This window comes from Sinocyclocheilus rhinocerous, unplaced genomic scaffold (assembly GCF_001515625.1).
Source record: "Sinocyclocheilus rhinocerous isolate Xijiao unplaced genomic scaffold, SAMN03320098_v1.1 scaffold164, whole genome shotgun sequence".
Classification (NCBI taxonomy): domain Eukaryota; kingdom Metazoa; phylum Chordata; class Actinopteri; order Cypriniformes; family Cyprinidae; genus Sinocyclocheilus; species Sinocyclocheilus rhinocerous.
In genome coordinates, this window is record NW_015629499.1 from 163,390 (window position 1) to 175,508 (window position 12,119).

Here is a 12,119-nt window from a genome sequence, read left to right on the forward strand (position 1 = left end):
ATAATACTACTGATGATAAAGAACGGGTTGAATGTTAACAACTTTCGTTTCCATATAACTATAAACTATGATAAAAGTTCATCAGCATGCATTGAATAATCCCATGTTGTAGCGCAAAAAAAAAAAATGTAAACGTTTGTGCGACCAGCTGAGAAAGTTAGTTGCAAAAGAGCGCGACCAGTGGGAAGAATGAGTCTGGAGCCCTGATATGCATTTTACAGAGGAAAGAGGAAAAGAAAAAATACAATCGAAAGACAGTAAGTTCCCCTCAGACATACATTCATATAAACTCCTACCCCTAACTGAATCGCGATTTGTTTAGCATCTCAACCGATTTGAATCGTCACATATTTAAATCGATTTTCAACCGGCTCGCGGTTAATCGTTACATCCCTAAACATAGGCAATTGTTGACTTTGTAAATGCTTACACAGAAAATCGAAATGACTGGGGATCACACACTGTCAGACTTTCAAGTTGTTCCGAACTGAAACTTACACCTCATTGTTAGTAGACACAAGACAACATTTTGTTTTAGTGCTGTACACTACCTGATATTCTGTGAAAACTGCGAAAATCTGCAGACTTGCTCTGACCTTCTGCAACTAGTACAGTGGACTGTAGTGGATTCCAGACTTTACAGTGAAGGAGGAAGAGAATAGGTAGTCATAAAGACTTGGGAGTGGATTCAGTAAGCATCCACCTAGAACACATCAGTAACCACACCGTAATGTGCTAAAAGCCTCTCAGAACACTTAGCAGTAGCATAGCAATGGTAACCCCATTGTGGCGGAGGGTTTTGGATCACTTGTGGATCTCACACAAAATGTAGTTTGCTTGTGTAATTGCTGTTTATTGATTTTTGTTTTCATGAACCAATTCCCCTTTTCAAGTTCATCACTTTTGAAAATTTAATTGTTGTGGAGTCATGACCATATACAGTGGGTACGGAAAGTATTCAGACCCCCTTAAATTTTTCACTCTTTGTTATATTGCAGCCATTTGCTAAAATCATTTAAGTTAATTTTTTTTCCTCATTAATGTACACACAGCACCCCATATTGACAGAAAAACACAGAATTGTTGACATCTTTGCAGATTTATTAAAAGCCTCATTAGCGACTGTTTCTATGGGCCACGATTCGTAAGCCATCCCGCCATTTTTGGAACGTTCTGCGAACCCTCGAGCACAAGTTGACTGTGTGCGTCTACAACAGCAAGTTATACGCATGTATATCTTTGAATATTCATTGATTATTATGATCAAGTTGACCGTTTCAAAATGGCGGATGCGTCAATGTATCTGGAGCGGTTGAATAGGGAATCTATACATATCCATGGTCATCATGACTGTGTTTAATCTGTTCACAAAGAAGTGGTACTTCTGATTCTGATCTTTACAATGAATTTGGTTCACATAACAGTCTGAAAGATTCATTAACAAATTAGTCTGAATCAGAAATTATCCAGTAATCATGATTGATGGAAAAGTCATGGAAACTCATTGGAAACCTGATTGCTGAACACGATACGACTGTGTTCTGTCATTTTAATGCTGTTAACAGTACGGCTTGTCTCATTTCAGGTACGGTCGTGTGGAGATCCTCTCTGGGGTTATCAATGGCCTGTTCCTCATGGTCATAGCTTTTTTTGTGTTTGTGGAGTCCGTCACCAGACTCATCGATCCACCAAACATCAACACAGACATGTTAACAGTATGTACAGCTAACCTCCATGAAGACATTGTTGTCAGGATTGACAAAGATATTGCTGAGCTGTTGCCCATAAATGGGTTCTGCTCTAAGTTAAACAAACAAAAGTAAGGCAAAGTAAAGTTTCTCATGTGAATCCTGCCACCTCATGTTCTTAATCCATTTGTTCCTATAAAGCCGGTGTCTGTTGGTGGACTCCTCGTTAATCTGGTGGGCATCTGTGCCTTCAGTCATGCACACTCCCATGGGGCCTCCAAAGGTAGCTGCTCTGGACATGACCACGGCCACTCACACCATGGGCATGGGCACGGAAGTGCAGAACACAGCCATGGAGGACATGGACATAGTCATGGGGGACACAGTCACTCTCAAGGCCACGGGCATTCCCACGGGTCTGCTGGAGGGGGAATGAATGCTAATATGCGAGGTGGGTCTGTTTTGAGTGTGTATATGCGTTTATTACATACATGACAGTGTTTCCCCTAGGTTTACGGGGGGGGGGGTTACATTGTGCTGTTGAGTTTCTCATGATTTTCATTACATTTTTTTGTTTTAAGTTTTTATTACTCAAAGAGTGCAATATAAAAAGTCCAAAACTTCTCAATGTTTGTATCACTCCGCTTATCTGTGTTCGCGCCTCCCATACAGTGGTGGGTATTCAACTGTGGGTTTTTTTTCTATAGATTATATCGTCGTTACACAGTGTGAGGACACGTGACTGAGTCATTGAATAATTTATTCAACTGCTTCTTTCACAATACTGTTGCTCTGAGACGCACAGTGGTTGTTATTTAGTTTTAAAATTTAATGGTCATTTTAATTTAACCATTAAAATGACGCAAAATGACATTTTAATGGTTAAATTACATTTTATTAATAAAAAAACATGTCTAATTAATTAAAATCATGAAACTTAAACAATTTAACGTCAATTTATCAAAAGTTTAACAAAAATTACATGTTTAGGGCCCTATGAAATGTTTTATTTTTTCCAACCTTATGTTTTATTGTTACCAAATTCTATGTTTTAACATGACTAATTATTTGAAACATAAAAACAAGTTTCATTTATTCTTACAGTAGCCTAATTATTTTTTTACTCAGAAATTCTGTGTTGTGTATTTACATTTTTTAAGGCATAAAACAGTCATTTAATTTGTCTTTTAATTAATGAAAATTAAACACTTTTTATTTTTGGAAAATAAAGGGGATTTAATATTACAATTAAAACATTGAAGAAATATTGTTTGATTATTCCTTAAAAATAAGGTTTTAATATTTTTAGTAGTAGTAGTAGCATATTACGTACGTTCTACTGAACAATAGTAATGCAATGTCTGCAAGTTAAACCGAACTTTTATTTTGACGGGTTGCCGTGAATACCTTTACATTTCTGTGTTTATATGATATGAGGATGGTTTTACTCAAATGAAACGGCCAAGTGCTCATGAAGTGACTCTCAGAGCAGTTCTGGAGATGTTGTTCAATGTATTTATGTCCTCGTTAGAGAGAAGGCAGACGTTAATATCACCGGATGCATCACGCGCGCTTCAGTACGAGTAGTAAACATAACCTCGCGTCTGCGCCATTCATTAACACATAGACACGCAGAATTCATATTTAAATAGTCGTTTTGCGGCTTAATATTTACAAATACTAGTGGGAGTGGGAGTGTGTTTACTTGTGTGTGGGCGGCGAAACTCCGCCGTGCGCGATGCAGAGAGCGCAACCAAGTAACGTAGAGACAGAAATGACATGCCGTCGTGTAAATAAGATAAATAACATAAGGCTATTTAGTTTGTTTGATAAAAGAACAAGGTATATACCTGTTCTATTGGAAAGGTAACTTTAAATGACTTCTGTTGTGATCTGGCGCTATAGAGAAAATATAATTAAATAAAATTAACTTGACCTTCAAGGGGGGGCGGGCCGCCCCCATAATATAATGGCAGGGGAAACACTGCTGCAAGATCGCGCAGGAAACTCTAGCTAAAAAGGTACAGTTAACATTCATTTCAGTTAACTGAATTAGTTAACTTCAGTTAGTTAACTATAATAGTTAATGAACCCTGTTGTACAAGCTCTCTTGCAGGGCTTAAGAACAGAATACAATAAACCATCTACAAAAGAAAACCTTTAATCAAATAATTAAATTCCATTAAATAACAAATAATGTAGCCATATGTAAACCCCCCCCCTCCTTACTAGAACTTACTATACTTACTTGCATACATTTCTTACTATTATTAAAGTTGAAAACAGCTTTTACGATTTGATAATATTCAAAAGTTTGGGGTAAGATTTTTGTAAAGAATTAGTACTTTTTTTCAGTAAGGACACATTAAATTGATCAAAAGTGACTCTAAAGACAGAGATGTAATGTTACAAAAGATTTTTATTTCAAATAAATATTGTTCATTTGAAGTGTCATAACTGTTGAAAACTGAGCTTTGCATCACAGGAATAAATTACATTTTAAAATATTAAAATAGAAAACAGTTATTTAAAGTAGTAATAATATTTCAAAGACATTTCTGTATTTACATTTTTTTTAAATTAAATAAATGCAGCCTTTGTGAGTGTAAAAGACTTCTTTTAAAAATACAAAAAAAAACTTGACCTGTAGAGTAAATAAAAATGAAATTATTAAAGTATAATTAGGTATGGATCTTGCATTTGCAAATATTTTTTTCCATATTGACATAGGTTTGATTTATTTGATTTTTTTTTATTTTAAACACATAGACACGCAGAATTCATATTTAAATAGTCGTTTTGCGGCTTAATATTTACAAATACTAGTGGGAGTGGGAGTGTGTTTACTTGTGTGTGGGCGGCGAAACTCCGCCGTGCGCGATGCAGAGAGCGCAACCAAGTAACGTAGAGACAGAAATGACATGCCGTCGTGTAAATAAGATAAATAACATAATGCTATTTAGTTTGTTTAATAAAAGAACAAGGTATAGACCTGTTCTATAGGAAAGGTACCTTTAAATGACTTCTGTTATGATCTGGCGCTATAGAGAAAATAAAATTAAAGTCACCATGAAATCAAAATGGAAAATTCTTATTTTTTAATGGAATACTGTAGTGTTTATTATAAATAATTTATCCGTGCACTTCATTATTATTTTTTTAATTCATGTGCCCTCGTAATCTTTAATCAACGACGTTATAACCTCCCCTCCCCCTCAAAACGACTCAACTTTTCTTGCGGTCACGAGCTATGGCGCAAGGGCGGAGCTAGTGACGTGAGGGGTAAACGCTGGGATAAACAACAGGGGGAAAAGCTGAAGCTGATGCTTAACTTTATAGCACTGACACCAGTCATGAGGGAGTACCTTACCCCTAAACATTGAAAAGATATTAGGATATTACGACAACATTACTCTTAGGACATCGCAAACAAATTTTTTTCATGAATATGACTTACTCTTTTTTTTTTCATGAATATGACTTAACCTGATGGATGACGCGCTCAGTCATTCAGGCGCGTGCTGTGCCGTTGATCGTCGTCGTCATCCTTAATAAATAAAACATTTATTCATTCTTGGGTGTTGGCTGTGAATCCAGTGGAGACTCACAGAAATCCCCCACCACTAACTGCAAACTGGCATTCAGATCTGCCTCCATTTAGCAACGCCCCAGCTTCCAACGATCCAATCAATTCCCGAAGGACGAAATCAAGTCCCGCCCTCTCATTTCAGATGCCGTTTCACTCGGATATACGTCACAGTAGAGAAGAAAAGACAATCGCAACTTCCGTTTCATGCCAACTTTAAATAAAATTAACTTGACCTTCAAGGTTAATATAATGGCAGGGGAAACACTGCATGATAAGGTTAGTTCATCCAGGTATGATAAGTCTGTAATCATTTATCAATCCTGATGATTTTCTGCCTTTTGAGAATGACATTTCCCATTTCCTGTTTGCAGGAGTGTTTCTGCATGTGCTTGCTGACACGCTGGGCAGTGTTGGTGTGATTATATCCACTATTCTCATCAGACAGTTTGGATGGCTGATTGCAGATCCCATTTGTTCGCTCTTTATTGCCACGCTGATTTTTCTCAGTGTCATTCCTTTATTAAAGGACGCCTGTGAGGTTCTTCTCCTGAGAATGCCACCTCAGCATGAAAAGGAGCTTAACTTTGCACTTGAAAAGGTATAAATAAAAAAATAAAAATACACTACCGGTCAAAAGTCTGGAATAATTAAGTGTAAATACAGTAAAAACTGTAATGTTGTAAAATATTATTGCAATCTAAAATTTCTGTTTTCTATTTTAATATATTTTAATATGAATTTTCAGCAGCCATTACATCAGACTTCAGTGTCATTATCAATTTTGGAAACTGTTTTTGCTGCTTTACATTACATATTTAATGCTTGCTTGCTTGCTTGTCACAGATTCAGAAAATCGAAGGAGTTTTATCCTACCGTGATCCACACTTCTGGAGACATTCCGCCGGTGTCATTGCTGGAACCATCCACCTCCAGCTCATGTCTAATGTAGTGGAACAGCGAGTTATTCAGCAGGTATGAATGCTACATCTTAAACATGGCCTGTTTACAGATTTACATCAATTTGTTTGGGCTTTCCAAAACTTGTATTACCATTTTGCCAAAGGGTTAGACATTTAATTAGATATAATTTTTCCTTTTCCTTTTTATCTATTTATTACTTAGAATTAATGGCTTTTTTTATTTTGGTTATTTCTAATATTTTGTTGTGGACAAAAATAACTGACCAATTCCTATTGCTTCTACTGAAATTCTTCTCAGGTGTCTGCCGTGTTGAAAGATGCTGGTGTTAATAATCTGACTATTCAGTTGGAAAAAGAAGCCTACTTCCAGCACATGTCAGGCCTAAGCACTGGATTCCACGAAGTTCTAACTATGATGCAACAGATGGAGTCCATGAAATATTATAAAGACGGCACATGTATCATGTAAACTGTTTTTTTAACACACATAAATATTAAGAAATAAAGGGATTGAAGGTGTAATTTTACTCTCCTCATTTTTTAAATGAACTTATTTTATGATGTCTACGACAGTTTTGTTCCTAACTGTCATAAACACAATAAAATATTCTATTATATTATGAACACAAATTTGCTTTCCTTTTTTTATAATAAAATGTTTTATATTGCATTCTTGTCACATTCCAATAATTTCTATTGACAATCACTTCTTTTTTACATCACACATAAATATAAAACTTAATTATACACTGTAATACTGTGACAAAAGTTACATATCAGAGATAAATGAAGAAACAAACACCTTCCATAATACCCATTTATTTTATTTTATATATTTTTTGTTAGAGTAGTGTTTAACTGTTAGAGTAGTGTTTAAATACAAGGGCTTTGTAACCAAGGCATTAGTCCTGATATGTGGGTTGACTGGGAATATGAAATCACTCATTAATAATTATCACAATTTTCTAATAGCATGAATGAAGTTTATGAAGGAAACTCAGACACTGTATACATGTCTCAAACCACCACAAAATACTACAATGATACGAACACAAATAGTTTTGACGGAGCCACATTTTGCAGTTTACAGGGCCCTGAGTATTAAAAGAATACATGGAAAATGAACAGAAAGCTAGATGTCAATGTTATTTGTCTAATGTACAACAAAATATCAACAGAAGCACTAATTGTCAATAAAGTGTTTCAGTATATAAGCTAATAAATACATTAGAGTGGTATGTACAGTTGTTTAGGTGCATACAAATTGTATTATTAAATTATAGTAACAGTAGCAGTAAATAGTATAATAACTTATATGTATTAGCAAAATAATTATATTCTTCAAATAATTTTTTAAGAGTAAGTAGTAAAGTGTCAAGTAGTTATAAACATCAGGAGCATAAATTGGGTTCTCAATGTACTGAAAGTAGAAATATAAATTATTTAGGAACATTTTGTGGGGTGAACGTGTAACATTGTTTAAGTAGCGAAGTTGCAGCCACTCTCTCCACATCAAAAGATGGCAGTGGAAAGCACACAAACTATAGTACACTACAAGAAGAACGTATTGAACTGGTCTCCCCGCCCCTGGGCGTCACGTGGTCATTAGTTGTCCTGGTAACGCATTGAAAGCTGCTGCGACTGAGCCAATCATATCTCAATGATTTTCGAACCCAGCGAATCACGTTCGAAAGAGCGACAATTTAAACCACAGTGTAGAATCAATGTTACATCGAGTTCGCTTGAGTACAATCAATCAGTTTGTTCATCGAGTCGCAGCAACAAGCTTCCAAAAAAAATAATAACTAATGGCTCTCCGTGTCACAAGGGTAAGTTGTTTTTAGAATTATTTTGGATATTTATGTTTAGACACAATGCATTTGTTGCATGAAGATAAAGTTCACCATTTTTTGTTGGTTCAATTGGTGTAATCCCGGAAATGTGCCCCTTATCTCACACGTTAATATGTTAGCGTGTTTTACCCTGTTTAATAGTTCAGTACATAATATTCGAAAATTCTTCCTACGCAAGCTTTGCGTAAACGTAATGCTTAAAGGGCGTACGTTTTAAAGGGCACGTTTAGCTTTGGTTGTAATTGGTTTGTGTTCGTGTACTTTCCGTCCTCGTGTAACTAACTTAACGTTAGTAGGTGTGAGATCAAGATTGTTGAGCTCTTTTTAGAATTCAAACCTGGTCCTGCTGAATTTTAAATGGAAGTGTAATGCGAATTTGAGTGATCCGCTAAACATTTACATTTTTAAACATTTAGCAGACGCTTTTATCCAAAGCGACTTACAAATTACCAACCCACTCTCTATGCAAGACTGGTTTGTGATCCTCTTGCAGAACACTCGCCTGGTCAGCAGCGAGAATCAGAGCGCTCTGCCCGGAAAAGCAGCTGTAGCCAACAAGCCCGGACTCAGACCCCGGGCTGCGCTGGGGGAGATTGGCAACAATCCCCAGACACGACAGGCTTTGAGGAAGAAGGTAACCGCTTTCCGTCTTCTCCAGGCATCAATTGTCTGTCTTTGTCTAACTCGTGTTGTACAACTTTTTAAACAGGAGGTGAAGGTTGCACCCAAGGTGGAGGTTGTGGCCGAGAAAGCACCTGTGGTTCAACAGCCCAAAAAGGAGTCTCCAAAAATTGAGCATGACGTTCAGGTGAGCAGTGAAAGAGCAGCTTACTAAACTACACTAAAGGGAGGGATCCACTGAGGCTTCTGTAATACCTAACCTCCTTTGACTATTTGTGACCCTGGACCACAAAACCAGTAATGAGGGTCTTTTTTTTTTTTTTTTTTTTTTTTAATTGGTATTTACACCATCTGAAAGCTGAATAAATAAGCTTTCCTTTGTATGGTTTGTTAGGATTGGACAATATTTGGTTGAGATACTATTTGGAAACTGGAGGGTGCAAAAAAAATTAGAAAAATGCCTTAAGTTGTCCAAATTAAGTCACTAATCAAATTTAAGTTGATATTTACAGTAGGAATTTTACGAAGTATCTTCATGGAACATTATCTTTAATATCCTAATGAGTTTTGCCATAAAAGAGAAATCGATATTGACCCATACAGTGTATTGTTGGCTATTGCTACATGTGTATATACCCATGCTACTTATGACTGATTTTGTGGTCCATGGTCACATTTGTATAGTAAAAGTTGTCTTGGACATAATTCTAAAATGGCATAATATCAGTTCCCAAGCATTCTGGCATTTCAATGGGTAGGGCTAGTGCACATTTGGTTTAAATTGAGTGTAGATTTTTAAACACGGCCTCTTGCACTTACCGCTGTGAAAGAAAGTTGCTGGTTTTTAGTACACTTTGTCATCACTCCAGGACCGCAAAATGTCAGTCCCAAAGTAAGCAGTCACTGGTAAAATCCACTGTATTAGAATTAACTGCTTGTGCATTGTGCAGCTTCCTTCTGAATGCCTTTCATTTAGGGAAAGGTGCTCACTGCTGTGTAGTTCTAGTATCAACCAGCAGGGGTCAATGCTCACCGTTTCTGGCTGTGTAGTGTTTTTAAATTTGTAAACTTGTTCTAAATTCTTAGTGTTAGTTCACCTGTCTACTGCCTTGCATGAAGATTCACTTAAGTTTTTCTGTTGCAGATTGTGTCTGAGCCCTCCTCTCCTGTTCCCATGGAGACCTCAGGCTGTGCTTCGGATGATCTGTGTCAGGCGTTCTCTGATGTTCTGCTTGATATCAAGGATGTGGATGCAGATGACTATGATAATCCCATGCTTTGCAGTGAATACGTCAAGGACATCTATTTGTATCTGCGTCAGCTTGAGGTTTGGGGGGGGGGGGAAATGCTGCTGCTTTAGATTTTTTTTTTTTTTTTTTTTTTTTTTTTTTTTTTTTTTTTTAGGTGTTGGGGGTTTTTTTTTTTTTTTTTTTTTTTTTTTTTTTTTTTGCAAGGTGTTGAGGGTTTGTTTGTTTTTTTGTTTTTTTTCCACTTCTCTTGTAGACTGAGCAAGCTGTTAAGCCAAAATATCTTGAAGGAAAGGAGGTTACAGGAAATATGCGTGCTATTCTTATTGACTGGCTTGTACAAGTCCAAATTAAGTTCAGGCTGCTTCAGGAGACCATGTACATGACCGTTGCGATTATTGATCGCTTCCTTCAGGTGACTCCTCTTTCCGTTTTGGTTCACTTTGTAATGTTGTCTTGAGCACTTTTTTTAATGGTCTCCACTTGTCCCTTAATCAGGAGCATCCAGTTCCTAAGAAGCAGCTCCAGCTTGTTGGCGTAACAGCCATGTTCATTGCCTCAAAGTATGAAGAGATGTACCCACCAGAGATTGCAGACTTTGCCTTTGTCACTGACCGTGCCTATACTACTGGTCAGATCCGGGAGATGGAGATGAAAATCCTCAGAGTCCTCAACTTCAGTTTTGGGAGACCTCTGCCTCTACAGTTCCTTAGGAGAGCCTCCAAGATTGGAGATGTAAGCTAGTTTACCAGTCTGTTTTTAGAAGCAAGTTGAAGTTGCATGTTCTCATAGCATTAATACCAATTGTTTTGTTTTGCAGGTTACCGCAGAGCATCATACATTGGCCAAGTACTTCCTGGAGCTCACCATGGTTGATTATGAGATGGTCCACTTTCCTCCCTCCCAGGTGGCTAGCGCAGCTTATGCCCTTACTCTGAAGGTCTTCAACTGTGGTGACTGGGTGAGTTCTTGGTAGTTTGGAGGGTTTTGTGTGACCATTACCCCTGACCATTACCTTTTGACACTTGCAGACACCGACTCTTCAGCATTATATGGGCTACACCGAAGATGTACTGGTTTCTGTGATGCAGCATATTGCCAAAAATGTTGTGAGAGTCAATGACGGGCTTTCAAAGCATCTGGTAAGTGGATTCAGCCTGACACAAAGCTGGCCTGCTTTACTGCTTGGTTCAAGTAGCTGTTTCTAAAAGGCTTGTCAATGTGACCCACTGAGTGTTTGCTTGCTTATCCAGGCTGTGAAGAACAAGTACTCCAGTCAGAAGCAGATGAGAATTGCCTCAATTTCTCAACTTAAGTCTTCCTTGGTCAAGGACCTGGCCAAGCAGGTCTCATAGTGTGGGATTGTTGAAGAGACTTAAGCACTATGTGCTACCTTGTAAAAATTGTAACTTATGCATGCTTTTACTGTTGGAACTTTTTATGTTTTTTTTGTTTTTTTTTACAGATTTCATCTGCACTGCCATGTCCTGAGTAAAGGACCTTTTTAATGTTGATGGATGATTCAAAGTGTTTATGCAACCATTTTATTTCAAATAAACATTTTAAAAACCTAAGCAATGTCATTCATGGCATAGTCACATCAAATTGATTTTGTTAAGTTATTTGTAGAAGTTCTACAAGGCTGTATGGGGTTTTTTTTTTTTTTTTTTTTTTTTTTTTTTTTTTTCTTCCCCTCCCTTGAAGGAATTTTATAGTCCTTTCTATTGTATCAGGTGACATTTTGTTGGGGTCATGCTTGCTTTCAATTAACCAAGTCCAGGAACTTGGCGTCTGCAAGCACAAATTTAAGTGCCGACTATTTAACATTTTTAGACTTGTGCCGGTTTTTGTCCTAGAGAAATTCCCTAATTTTCCTCAACATTTTTTTTTCCTCTTGCTTGATTTGCAAAGCAATCCCATTTATTGAACTTATTTGTTTGAGCTGTTTCACAGAGCCAGACTGTTTAAAATAAAAAAAACGTGTAATCTGTGATTTTTCTCAATTTATCGTTGAATGAATTACAAAAAAAGAAACAATGAGCAGAGTTGCCAAGTCCACGTATTATACGTGACTTTGGGGCTTTTTTTTTTGTTTGTTTTTTTGGGCTTATTTAAAATATGGTTGCTTGCTCGAGAACCTATGGAGGCCCGTTTACGCTACTGAATAAAAGAGGTAATTGAGACACTTTTTTTTTTTTTTT

General features: G+C 36.9%; 2 protein-coding genes across 2 annotated transcripts in view; both read left to right on the forward strand.

The window, feature by feature from the left end:
- Window positions 1–6,711, forward strand: part of LOC107738920 (zinc transporter 5-like) — a 17,371-nt gene extending 10,660 nt beyond the window's left edge. The window contains exons 12-16 of the mRNA XM_016550844.1: window positions 1,586–1,715; window positions 1,890–2,139; window positions 5,649–5,875; window positions 6,121–6,249; window positions 6,496–6,711. Coding sequence (XP_016406330.1) covers window positions 1,586–1,715; window positions 1,890–2,139; window positions 5,649–5,875; window positions 6,121–6,249; window positions 6,496–6,666 — 907 coding nt within the window. The 3' untranslated portion in view covers window positions 6,667–6,711. The remainder of the gene's footprint in view (window positions 1–1,585; window positions 1,716–1,889; window positions 2,140–5,648; window positions 5,876–6,120; window positions 6,250–6,495) is intronic.
- A 1,195-nt stretch (window positions 6,712–7,906) lies between these two features.
- Window positions 7,907–11,518, forward strand: LOC107738921 (G2/mitotic-specific cyclin-B1-like). Its single transcript, XM_016550845.1, has 9 exons — window positions 7,907–8,026; window positions 8,544–8,684; window positions 8,760–8,858; window positions 9,816–9,998; window positions 10,175–10,333; window positions 10,417–10,653; window positions 10,739–10,879; window positions 10,950–11,060; window positions 11,172–11,518. The coding sequence occupies exons 1-9, from the start codon at window positions 8,006–8,008 to the stop codon at window positions 11,271–11,273; spliced, it is 1,194 nt and encodes a 397-aa protein (XP_016406331.1). The 5' UTR covers window positions 7,907–8,005; the 3' UTR covers window positions 11,274–11,518.
- The last annotated feature ends 601 nt before the right edge of the window (window positions 11,519–12,119 follow it).